The sequence below is a fragment of the Ciona intestinalis genome, unplaced genomic scaffold (assembly GCF_000224145.3).
Source record: "Ciona intestinalis unplaced genomic scaffold, KH HT000098.2, whole genome shotgun sequence".
In the NCBI taxonomy this organism is placed as follows: Eukaryota; Metazoa; Chordata; class Ascidiacea; order Phlebobranchia; family Cionidae; genus Ciona; species Ciona intestinalis.
The window spans coordinates 305,436-318,088 of NW_004190420.2; the positions used below are offsets into that span (position 1 = coordinate 305,436).

Genomic DNA, 12,653 nt, shown 5'->3' on the forward strand with positions numbered 1-12,653 from the left:
CGAACGCCACTCTCTTTCGGCCAAGAGCTTCGCCTCCGTGGGCCTTTACTAATGGCTTTCCCAAGGGAATAGTAGTTCATTTCTCTCTTCTAATTCGTTGATGACTCGTTGTGTGTCAGTGTATACATTGAATGGGACATGTTAATGTTGCTGTGACTTATTTGTCGTAAGTGTTTCGCGAGGTAGTGCAGATGTTGAGAGAACTCATGTGAACTCTGGTGCAAGACAATTACCAGAGTAATAACCTTTCCCTTAATGCAGTTAGGCCAAGAAGTATATACAGACTGTCCTTATCGTGTGGTAGTACTACATAGGCGTATCTAAAACCGCAACGTCCGAACCGTGAATAGGCTAAGTAAACAACGTTAGATATCGTGCGTGTATTTCCACCAGTGTCTACGTCATAACATTTCTACATGGTTGACAAGGTGCGTGGTAAGTCGTCACTCCTTACGAGCAAGCATGAGCCTTCCATTACCTTTTACTGTCGCTCTGACGTAGTTATATTACTACAGAGCAGACGCTGCGTAGATAGCGGGCGAGCGAACGAAAGCACTGAGCGGGAGACAAGTTGCATCGCTGATCGATAGTTACGTTTTACGATTGAGTGAATTTTCTTATGCCCAGCGAAGCAGACTTCGAAATCCGGTGCAGAATTTGGAGAAGCCCAAAGAACGAAAATTCAATACGTCTTATTCTGCATTGAACGTGACTGCTGCTATACTGAGAGACTATAGCTTGTCATACTGGGAAAGTAAAACTGTAAAAACGCACTAGGAGTGGTTGGAGCATTTGAGAATATTATTAGCAGTTAAAAATTTACACAGATGATGAGTTAGTCTTGCGGTTTTGTCGGATGCACATCTATCCTTAAACTGCTTGCAGAATAGCAGAAACGTGAAAAGTGTTTAGATAAGACGGAAAACTGAAACACTATACGCACTTCCGAAATATGTGTTTTAAAATATCAGTAAGTTTCAGTGATTTTATTATTGCAGAGCAAACAAAAAGAGTAGGCGGAATTCAAATATCTGGATCAATAAGACTGTTGCGTAAATCTAATTCTGTAGTCGAAGGTTATATAGAGACGTTTTGCACTGTTCTGATGTATACCGTCATTTTGCAGATTCTCGGCAATTTTCTGTATTAAATGGAGATTTTTAATGTTGAATAAGGTGGTACCTCTTGCTCCTGTTCCATGAAGCGCTGACAGCTTTCTCAAGGGTGGTTCATCTTTAACATCCGATCCGTTCTACAAAACTTATTTCATGTACAAGATAGTGGACGGCACTGTCATTAATTTTTAAGAAGCAACAGAGATTTGCATATTTAATTAACCATGGCTGGAGAGAACGAAAGGTTCGTATACTAAAATATCGACATGCTGTGTATTCGACTAAGTCAATGGACCGAGCGGTTAACCGGGCACTGCACCAAAGTTAAAAGCCAGAATCATAAGTTGTTTTTAATATTTTGTGGTGATTTTACTGTACTGTAGGATTATCATTAGGACCTGGCATTCACTGTCTGTCATTACAGAGTCCTTTCCGCGGCCGTATCGTGTGAACGATAAATTATTAATGTCCTTAATGTAGCTGAGATACAACTTTGCCTTAATACATACGGGGTTTGCAGTACTTTTACCTGAGGCCAATTATAAAACGTATACAGTACCGTTCCTTTTTTGATCCAAATACCTTAAACACTAACTAGCCACCAAACAATAGCCCAAGCTACGTGGGGGGTATGTCACAAATCATCATTGTTAAAATAAATAACTTTTTAATGACATTTATTTCTCGGACCGTGCTGTTAGAGACTTCCACAATTGTTTAATGTAAGCCCGAAATCGTAATGGTACAGTCCAGCTGTAAGCCGATTAAGAGATGGCAAAATGACGACATATTGCGAAACTGAATTAACGTTCGCTGTCACATATGCCAACCCGTCGGTAACGAGCTTTAAACGATCGTTACGTACATTTCTGTAGTGTTGCTGGATAGAAAAGTCCAATTCAGCTGTGCAGTTATTGTCCGAACTGCGTGTTTAGTAATGCGGCGTTATATATGTGTATAGTTTAGTAAGGATACGGATCGCGTGTGTGTAGTTGGTCGCCTGGAGATTAGTTGTTTGCATAGCTCATCTGAAAGGTGATTATTTATTACCTTTGTCGTGTGAGACCACATCAGAACGTATGATAGGGTTGTTTTTCAACCCACCGCCTTGTAAATCTGCTATAGTTCGTCTACGTTTCTTTGTTGAACATTCGAGAACTTGGTAACTATGTACTGTCGGGGGAGAGAATGCACCCCCCTTATTGATTTGGAAGATTTAAAAACAGGTCAACCAAAAAGCGCAATATCTTACACTCCCCCCTTTACACGCCAGTATTAGAAACTCTGTGAAAAGAAATACAATAATATTGATGTGCTTATTATTGCCAGGCGACCGGAGACAGAATAGCAACGGTTGTCCGCTAAACGTAATTCTTTTGCGTTTGCGCCTCCTGTGTATCGATCTACGCCGCTCTACAGATAATATGGATCATTATTTTTAGTTACCGCGTAAGGAATAAATAACGACTGGTGGACGTCAGCAATAATAAAAAATATACAGAGACAACGCGGTTAAGTACTCATAAGCGTGTCCATATTGGTTACATTGACTTGTACCAAATTGCCTCTGACGTCGAAACGGAGCAACTGTTGTGCGCGGGTAGTCAAACAAACCCAGCGATCGGTCAATAAGATACGCTCATATTATGTTTAGATTAACGAGAACCAACGTAAGATACAGCTAACCCGACATTGAGGCCACTAACCTCATACTGAAATTACATAGAAAGTCCGCTGGGGCGGGCATACGGAATACTTGGTGGATTTAGTAATGAAACAAGCTGGTATAATACTCTCTCTGTTCCACAATGTCGGTATTGGATGTTGAGAACTTCTTAGATAAAAATCCGAATTTCCTCGCTGAATACCTCGATCGGAAAGGGCAACCAGCACATGAAAACTACAGTAAAAATGGTTTTACGGACAGTGGTCTAAAACTTGCCTGGAATAACGCAAATGATACGTCTCCGTCGGCATGGCGTAGGATAGTGTCTCTAAAAAACATTCCTGGTTACCCGGCGATTCCTTTACGAGTGTTAAGTGAGGGTAACAATCACACGCGCCGTAAAGGTCATAACAGTACAACTGCGACTGTTGGTGGTCGAAGCAGTCGTCGCTCATTTACGAGGGGAAAGTTCAGACGAAAACATGGGTAACATATACCTCGAGCACCAGTCACAGTTTGCCAAACAGTGAAACACATAACTCTTTTTAGTGAATCGGTTCTGCTCCTGGAGTTGGCGAGGGAAATTTCCGACACAGACGATCAAGACAAATTCTGCTTCCAAGCCTTACGTCACGTGGTATCCATCGTCAACGCGGAAAAATGCAGCCTCTTCTGGATGCGAGACTCGGCCAAGGTGTGCATTTACCTATACTTTTACATACATAGACTAATGCCCTTATTCTTACAGCTCGTCTATACTTGTAGTTACTATACTATGACCCGTTCAATGGAACATTAATGTAACTTTTTATTTTATTTTTTAAAATTTATGTTGCAATAGTCTGCTAATATGCCACAATTCATATTTATTCGAGTTTAAATATTATATGTCGACAAACTACACGAATGGTGAATTCATGCCATTTTTTTCCGCAAAAAACTAAATACCTTTTCATTTGTTTCGCATATACTTTACTGGCGAATAAGTTAGCCCAAAAGTTAATGCTTTATCATATAGGGCGACAGCAAAGAGCTTGCATCAAGATTATGGAACATTACCCCAAAGTCAACGTTTGACGACGTGGTCTGTGATTCGAAAAACGAACTTGTAGTGCCAGTTGGAGTAGGGATTGCGGGCTTGGTCGCCGAAACAAAAGAAGCAGTTATCGTTTCAAATGTTTACGAGGTTAGAAATTTAAAATGGGGAGGGTTTGCGAATGCCGAATAGTACTTCGGATAACTTCATTATAGTTCCTGCTACGTTCTAAGTTGAAATGCTCAGTATATTAAATTGGTTGTTAGTTGAATTTTGCGAGATGCAATTACAAAAAATCTGTATAGAAGGGTGGGGAAAGACGGGACGCTTTTGGCACATGGTATCCAAACATCCTGATCGTATTTTTAATAATTAACAACAGTATATAGGGGTCGTGAAAATACAATTTTTTGAATGTTTTTTATGTACTAAATGTGTTTCATCTCACCCAACCCACAATATAATTTGATATTTCTAACTATAGCATATAGTTTTTAATCACTTTATGACTATGTTTAAGTTAAGCGAAAGAAAAACAAAATGGCGTAACTTCCGAAACCAGTAATGAAATTTTTCCATCCAGCACCCGAATTTTAACAAAACCATTGACGAGAAAACTGGATTTGAATCGCGAGACTTACTTTGTCAACCCCTGGTCCTGAAGCGTGAGGACAAAGTCGTTGGTGTGGTTGAGGTGGTGAACAAAAAGAATAAAGAGCCTTTTACCACAGAAGACGCACAGGTAAAAAAAAACTTTGCTACTGTTTTGAATCTTTGAATAACAAGGTTTAAATTGATCCAGTAGTCTATAGCTGCATTTTTATACTGTTTTAACAGGTCTTGGAACATTTTTTAGTTCTTTGTAATCTTGCAATTCAGAACTGCCGAGGGGCTGCACAGATAACCAGACTCCAACAAGCAGCAACAGTAAGTTTTCTTTGGCAGGTCAACATATTGTTTGTAGGGTAATAGTTATCCATCAACATATAACTATTGCCTTTTGCCAGGCGTCGTATTCATATACGAACTACTTTATACTGCAGGCTTTCATATTACAGAATACGGTAGGGTAAGATGGGACATTTGGTACCAAACAAATCAAATTTACAAAATTATATAACCGTAGCCAGCAAGCGACTTAAAAAACAGCGTCGTTATTTGTTCAAAACACGACCAGGAAATACAGGAGTTATTTGCAACCGGTATCTCATCGTACCTCACAATACTATATAAATAATGAAGTCTTTGCGTATATACAGTCAGCATATAGTCTTTGATGTGATTTCGTCAAACATAATCAAACAATCTCTACTTGAGTTTTCATAAAGTAACTTTAATTCTCATATAGCTGCAAGAAGATTTATCCAGTAAGATTTCAAAACTTTGGCCAAGCCGTTCCTACGATGACGTCATGAAGGAGGTTGTGATGCAAATATCAGACCTGATTCAATGCGAGAGATATACACTTGCCATTGCACTTATCGACAATTGCAACATTGAAGGCTGCTTGCAGTTTGCCAAGTCGTATGATTTGCTTCTGCAGAAGCCAAAAGCGTCAATGTTTGACGACGAAGATCAACCGATCGTGAAAACGGTTGAAGTAAACAAGTAAGTACATTACAGCTGATAGCTTTGCGAGAAGTTGTCTTGGTGCACTGCTTAATCATTAGAAATGCGTGCAGACGCCTAGAAATCAGTGCAGCATTTCTGTGCAGTTTGATTGCGGCACATATCGCGCAGCACATAATGGCTTCTCATTTAGTCGACTGCTTGCACAGTTCAGCATAGCTGGTTATATATTTATGTGTGTGTAGGATGTCGCTTTGGATTGTTGATATTATATGAGTTATCATAGACAGGCGTTTTTCTTCTTTCTTATATATAAAAAGAAACAGCAATCTATTACGTAATATGAATGATTCGCAGCAGGTGTAGCTGTGCGTATACTGAGCGTTTAAAAGTGAGTGAACCACAAGTATTTTACACAAATGGAATTGCTGATGTGCTTCGGTTTTTATCCATGCATTCCACTCTTACCGCAGCAAATTGCACGAAGACATTGCTAAATGATATTTGCTTTATCTTTATGTAGATTAAAGAAGAATGATTGGGTCTTCAGTCACAAGGTTATCCAAAAAGCCGTCGAAACTAAACAAGTGAGAAATCCCCTTTTTTATCATTGAAAAGTACAGCTTAAAATCTAAATATGATGAATCACTTTTCAGATGGTAAACGTGGCGAAAATCACCCCATTCTCCGAGTTCAAGCTAGAGGTATGAACTTGCCTTGTATCTTTCGTTGTACTATCGTTTCGTTGTACAGTGTTTTCTAAAATTAGTTGTGTTTTTAAAGTTTGAAGAATGTAAACTGCTCGATGAAAGGGATTGAAGAGTAATTGCTTTTTATGTTGCTGGCCTATAAAAAAATATTTATTGTGCCTGTGATGTGGTTGTTGTACCTTAATATTTTATATCGCATTGCTTGCAGGACGCAAAGAAAGAGTTCAGTTTGAAGTCGGCGCTGTGTGTGGCGTTTTACGACGGCACCGATCGATTGTTGGGTGTGCTTCATCTTGGCAACAAGAAGAAAAAGGGGTTTGATGAAAATGACGAAGCGGTAATACAGGTAAGGCGAATGACTAATTCGTACCTGTTACTTTCTGACAACCGTGCTCGATTCAGTACACATTCCTGCGAAACTAAATCCTCGCTGCACGCTGTGCCTTATTACGTAAGTGGTAGGCGGTGTTGACGGTAAAACGTATGTAGTTTATTGCACAAGCACTTTTCTAAATCTCACTATTGATCAGTGCGTGTCGATAATCGAGTAAGATTGTCCAATCAGTAACGGTCTATACCTTGTTCTAGCAAACAGCAACGTTAATGATTGCCTTTATATAAATCCTAACATTTTGCAGTCTGTTCGGCCATACATAATGAATGGACTTTTGTTCGCAAACGGATTCAACTCCATCGTGATCAACAAAGCAAAGACGGATGTTGCGGAGGACACTGTGAGATTTCACATCCGACCATGGCAAGATGAAGTGGATCGCGTCGTTGTAAGTCTTGTTAGGCTGTATCAAGGGATGATACGAGATTTTTCCTATATCATGCAGTTTTTGTATGGAATTTAAAGTGCGCTGACAAAAATCATTTTTGCTTTTCGCGGTTTATGGAAACCGCAAATGGAGTTTCATCCCCCTTTCTCTCTTATTTGATTCAATGCCAGCTCCCTCTTCCCAATATAACTTCATGAATAATTCAGAGCTTGGCCGTCCGATCTACTTAACAACTGTGAAAGGAAATTGCATGCGGCCCGCAAGCTTGGAAAGTCGTTGCGTGTAGAATTATAATGGACGCTGCATTTTTTTCCCAGAACGAGCCAATCCCCGAAGGCGAGAAATACAACTTGTACCAATTCACTTTCTCTGATCTTCTCATGAGTGATGACGAAACAGTGATGGGGGCAATGCGTATGTTCCTGGATCTCGACGCCTTCAACCTATTTCACATAAGACAAGAGGTGGGCATCTGCCAATCTTTAAAATCCTTCTTAAACTCAGAGTGTGTCTTATTAAAATGGCTAATCAACGCTGCCTGGTAATTACGGATTTGCTAGCCGGTTGGCAGAATACCTTTTCTGTACGCGAAATTTGGCAATGTGTTTAATAAATGTGTTGCTTGTATTTGCACAGCCGATACTCACAAAAAATGACCTTTATCCTCAGACTATGTTGCGGTGGCTGATTACCACCAGACGTTGTTACAGACCGGTTTATTATCATAACTGGAGACACGGTCTGAATGTTGCCCACACAATGTTTCTACTGTTGGACCGCATGGGAAAAGATACAAATGTAAGTTACATTGTTACAACAGGAGTTTTGTATTTAAAGATATATAATATACTACTGTAAGGTAAGATGGGCAACCTTTAGCACATAATGTCTAAATATCTTCAACCTGTTTTAAACAAATACCAACGGTATGTGGGAGTCAAGGGGATAGGGTTTTTCAATTTCTTGAATGTTGTTTGTTTAGTACCAAATGAGACGAGAAAGTGGAATGAAAAGGTGTCCCAACTTCCCCCACCCTACCATACCACCAAGAATATATATTGCACACAAATTACATTCGAAGAGATGCCAATAACAAAATAATGTTTATTACAATTCAAAATCCAAGATTTCAAAAATATAGAACAAACCTGTTCCCACCCTCCTTCGTTATTATAAATCCAACTGAAATGAACAATGTTAAGTGATGCCCTTCTTGCATTAGAATATTTAAGTATATGTGGCCTTTACTTATTAACCTCCGGTATTATCTTTGTCCAGACGCCGGGTATCGACAAAGCTTTTAACGATCGAGAAAAGTTCGCGTTGGTGGTCGCATGTTTCTGTCACGATATTGATCACAGGGGAACTAACAACGCATTTCTTATCAGGTTGGAGTTTATGTTTAACAAAAGCAATTCTATTCTATATATATATAAGGATACGCCACCAGTTTTCATAGTAACCGTTATTTTGTGTATTAGCCTTATTAAAATGTTAGTGGGGATAGGCAAACCTGGGGCCAGGTATCCAGTGCGATCGTTCATGGTTTTCGGTTGCCAGTTGTTGTAAGACATATACCAGCATGTATCATGCACAAGTAATAAGCTGTTGATTCTTGAACTGGACAGAGCCTTAGAGTAGTTATAGTTACGTTTCGTATGTATTCTGAAAGTTCCTGTTATTATGTGTATTAACCTTGATAAAATTGTATTACTTCCGTTACGTGAACAAACTATAGTTTCGTATTACCAACGAATGGTTATATGCAGTTTATCGTCAGGCTGCAACATTTAAAAAGGTCAGATATATATATAATTAAAAGGTCAGCATGCGTACACCGACTTGTTTGTTTCATAACTTTCGTGATACATTCCAGGGCTGGAGCACCTCTTGCCATTTTGTACAACACGTCCACCCTGGAGAATCATCACTACGACACATGTCTCAGAATAAGCAGCATAGACGGAAACAACATTTTCGAATCGTTTACCAAAGAGCAATTCGAATCGGCATGCGAACTGATGAAACATGCGATTCTGGCAACGGATCTTGCGCTATATTTCCAGTAGGTTCTAACTATCGAAGAGTATAACGTATAATACCGTTTTAAGATGGAATACCGTTAGCGTATGCATCCCTTTTTCGAGATTGTGTTTTGAACCGTTATTTCAGAGTCGCGGAGCTACGGTTATATAATTATGTGAACATTCCCTAATATCCACCAAAAGGACGTAAAAAGGGAACATTTACTATCTTACGCTATGTGTAGTGTATTATAACTAAACAACCCTTTTTGTAGAACACTTGTCTTTTCTTTATCATGCAAATGGCTATTTCGTTAAAGCTAGTATACTAAATTTAGGTGGAATGCTGATTAAGTTGATCAGGCTATAAAACCACTATTGTTCTCTAGCGATCATCACCATGTACAATAAGGACCCCACAACCCGAAGAAACCGCGTGTATTTAATTATTCAAGCCAAACCGTCCAACACAGTTTCAAAGACGTTTTAGTTTGGCTTTGTACATTCCTTTATGCAATGGCTTAACACCGTCTAACTTATCCAATTTAGCGCATATATTCGAATCATTTTGCTTTCGGCAGGCGGCGAAACACATTCAAAAAATTATTGGAGAAGCCATTTGAGGAACGAGATTTCGTTCAAAACAACGATAACCGTATGCTTCTAATGTCTATGATGATGACAGCATGCGATCTGTCATCTATTACGAAACCATGGGAAGTCCAACAAAAGGTCTGTAAACGGCGTTTAAACTAAATAACTAAATAAGGTATTCAATAATAAAGAAAGTTATGTTATATACCTTTGACAAATTAACGGAAGTATAAACTGTGTGCAGAGACATTTGTAAGCTTTGTAACCGAATGTGTTACGTCATTACGTGTTAATATCATGCATTTGTCTATATAATCTTTAAGAAAGGTATGGGCGCTCTTATACGAGCTATTGCACACCCGTTATACATCCACTATGACTATACAATATTGCATTGATGTGAATTACGTATTCCGCAATATATGTTTAACTCAACCAAGCTTGACTACGACGCTTAATAGCAATCACCGAATTTTTTACAGATGGCTAAGTTGGTCACGAGTGAGTTCTACGATCAAGGTGACCAAGAACGCGCTTTGTTTGGAACCGAACCTATGCCTATGATGGACCGAAGAAAGATTGACGACTTGCCCAAAATGCAGATTGGTTTTATCGATGGAGTCTGCTCAATGGCGTATGAGGTATTCAATGTTTGTTGCCTATAATGTGTTTAATACTGTGAGGTAATATAGTATATACCGTTAGCACACAAAACCCAAACTTGGTTGCCATGTTTTGATCAATTAACAACGAGTCACGGGGCTATATAGTTAAATAATTCATAAAATACTCTTTGGTTACTATCGAATGGGACGAGAAAACAGAACTAAAACATGTATCTTACCCCTTCCTGCTATATGTTAAATCATAAAAATTAAAAAAAGCCCTCGAAAGCAGAGGTCTTGAATCCAAAATATGACAATTTGGACTTTTTCCGGAAAAGGTTATCAGTTTTCGGGTAATAGAATTTAAGAACGAGATTGCACGACAGCGCCGGCAAACACGAGAACTTAACATTGTTATTATGGATTCATTGAAGGTTATTTAATGGTTTTGAAGCAAAAGAAATATGTTTATTGTTCGAAAGCAATTTTATCTTTGTCATGCCTATAGGACAGACTGGGTACAGACACATAAATACCACATAAAGCAGAGAATGTCTACCTGGTATTTATGCCAAGAACCGACATGTTTCCAATAGTCTGCCATACCCTACAGTTTTGCCTGACAAGGCACATGCACGTTATACCTGATTAGCACAGTCGATCGGTAATTGTAGAGGAATAAATCTGTAATATAAAACCCGATAATTTTATTCGTACACCTATAGAAGCGGCATTTTCTACAATATGTTTCAAGGGTTATCGACACACGTTTGAATCGACCAGTTTGCAATTTGTATTGGTCGTATATCAACACAAACAGTCAAAGCACAACGGGGGAGAAACTGTATTAAGATTTATACAAAAAATTACAAGCGGTTTTGTTTATGTATAGTAGGGCGGGGGAGACGGGACATCTTTAACACATAATATCCAAATATACTGATCGTGTTTTAAACGTAAGGACACGTATTCATAATTCTTTAAATGTTCTATGTTAACCACCAAATGGGACGAAAAAAGAGAACGAAAAGGCGTCCCACCTTCCCCCACCCTACTATACATGCAGTATATAATGTTTACCACACGCTAAGACGAGCGTTGAGTGATTGTCAATCACTCGACATACTGAAGTAAAAGTAATCTAATCGGTTACTTGGCCAAGTCAAGTTTGCTGTCATGTTTGCAAAAAAAAGGCAAGGTGTCACTATCAAAAAGCTAGAAATCCTTTGGGAAATTCTAACGTCCCTGGGGGAATGAACGTTGTGTTCGCTCGACGTTGCTTACATATTATACAAGCAAAAAGAAACTCGCGATAAAGGAGAAACACGAGGTTTGATTCTTCCGTACCATCCGCTGTTTTATGTACTTCGCATAATGACTGAAACTTTCATGATCTTTGTCATTTTATCGAACCTGAAGTCGCCAGCAGTGAATGAACTATGTAAAGGCTTGGTTTTAATGTTATGCATAATTCAAGGAGGGCAGTTTGGTCTTATACGCGCGCACATACCGTCATTCAGATGTTTTCCAAATATGACGTCGGCTCCATATTGATTTTCTTGTTAAAAGAGAACCAACTGCGATCAATAAAGAAGGAAGGTTTATTGCCTGTTTGCACGGAGGCCGTCCTCCTGTTCTCGCTCGACTAACAGGTTTAACGCATAAAAAGTGACTCTCTGAGGAGAATGGCGTATAAAAAATAAGCAAAGTATTCTGAATGTCGCACCAACAGGATTACAGTATTAGATTGCAATACAGAAAAGTTACAGGAACGTGAGCCTGTGAGCCTGCAGTTTCAAAAAGGAATAAAATTTTTTTCGGAATAAATTTTAACTATATTAGGGTGGGGCAAGGTAGGACATGTTTTCATTCTTTTTCCCTCTCGTCTGATTGTAAATAAAGCTAACTGTATCCTATCTTACCCCACCCTTCTATGTAAAACTTAGATATCTTTTAGACAGAAAATCAGTTTGGTATTTGTAGTATTTTAACCAAGCAATTAATTTAAGACGTAGTCTATACGTGCTGTTGTTATAATTAACGCATACGAGTTAAGACATCTTTATTTGAGGTTTACTATAAGCGCATGGACTCGTATTGAAAGGTAGAGTTCTATTCGTTTCTAACGTTTTCATGTATAAAGTATAAAACTATGTAAACTAGTATTGCTCACAAAGGGTTCCCAAAAACACATTAATTTCGTTACGCAACGCCGCTGGACAAAGCCTCGTAAATCAGTCTTATTCCTTGTTTACTGTAGGGCCGGGCATCCCACATGGCTGATTAATCTGGGCATAAGTCAACATTTACACGGCTGCAAATCCGTCTGTGTCGAATACCATAACTTGACTTGGTACTAAAACCTGATGCTTTGTGTTTTTAGATGATGGCCGACTTCTGCCCCGGCTACGCACCACTTAGAGACGGAATGCGAGCAAATCGACAGAGTTGGAAAGACCTGGCCAGTGAGTTGATTATTTTAATTTTTATTAAATTATAAAAATACGTCTATGGAAAAAAATGTATAGTGGGGTGGGGGAAGATGGGACACC

General features: G+C 39.0%; 1 protein-coding gene across 2 annotated transcripts in view; it reads left to right on the plus strand.

The window, feature by feature from the left end:
• Positions 1-739: 739 nt before the first annotated feature.
• LOC100177169 (cGMP-specific 3',5'-cyclic phosphodiesterase) overlaps positions 740-12,653 on the plus strand; it is a 13,405-nt gene continuing 1,491 nt past the window's right edge. Inside the window, exons 1-17 of one of the 2 annotated variants that reach the window (XM_018815720.2) lie at positions 740-1,359; positions 3,331-3,475; positions 3,800-3,967; positions 4,401-4,559; positions 4,655-4,744; positions 5,166-5,425; positions 5,910-5,973; positions 6,043-6,090; positions 6,305-6,442; positions 6,735-6,878; positions 7,196-7,342; positions 7,548-7,676; positions 8,157-8,266; positions 8,755-8,943; positions 9,484-9,634; positions 9,979-10,137; positions 12,485-12,566. In XM_018815720.2, coding sequence (XP_018671265.1) covers positions 1,340-1,359; positions 3,331-3,475; positions 3,800-3,967; positions 4,401-4,559; positions 4,655-4,744; positions 5,166-5,425; positions 5,910-5,973; positions 6,043-6,090; positions 6,305-6,442; positions 6,735-6,878; positions 7,196-7,342; positions 7,548-7,676; positions 8,157-8,266; positions 8,755-8,943; positions 9,484-9,634; positions 9,979-10,137; positions 12,485-12,566 — 2,203 coding nt within the window. In that variant the 5' untranslated portion in view covers positions 740-1,339. Of the gene's footprint in view, positions 1,360-2,690; positions 3,268-3,330; positions 3,476-3,799; positions 3,968-4,400; positions 4,560-4,654; positions 4,745-5,165; positions 5,426-5,909; positions 5,974-6,042; positions 6,091-6,304; positions 6,443-6,734; positions 6,879-7,195; positions 7,343-7,547; positions 7,677-8,156; positions 8,267-8,754; positions 8,944-9,483; positions 9,635-9,978; positions 10,138-12,484; positions 12,567-12,653 lie in introns of those variants that run through there. The other variant, XM_026838602.1, reaches the window with a different exon arrangement.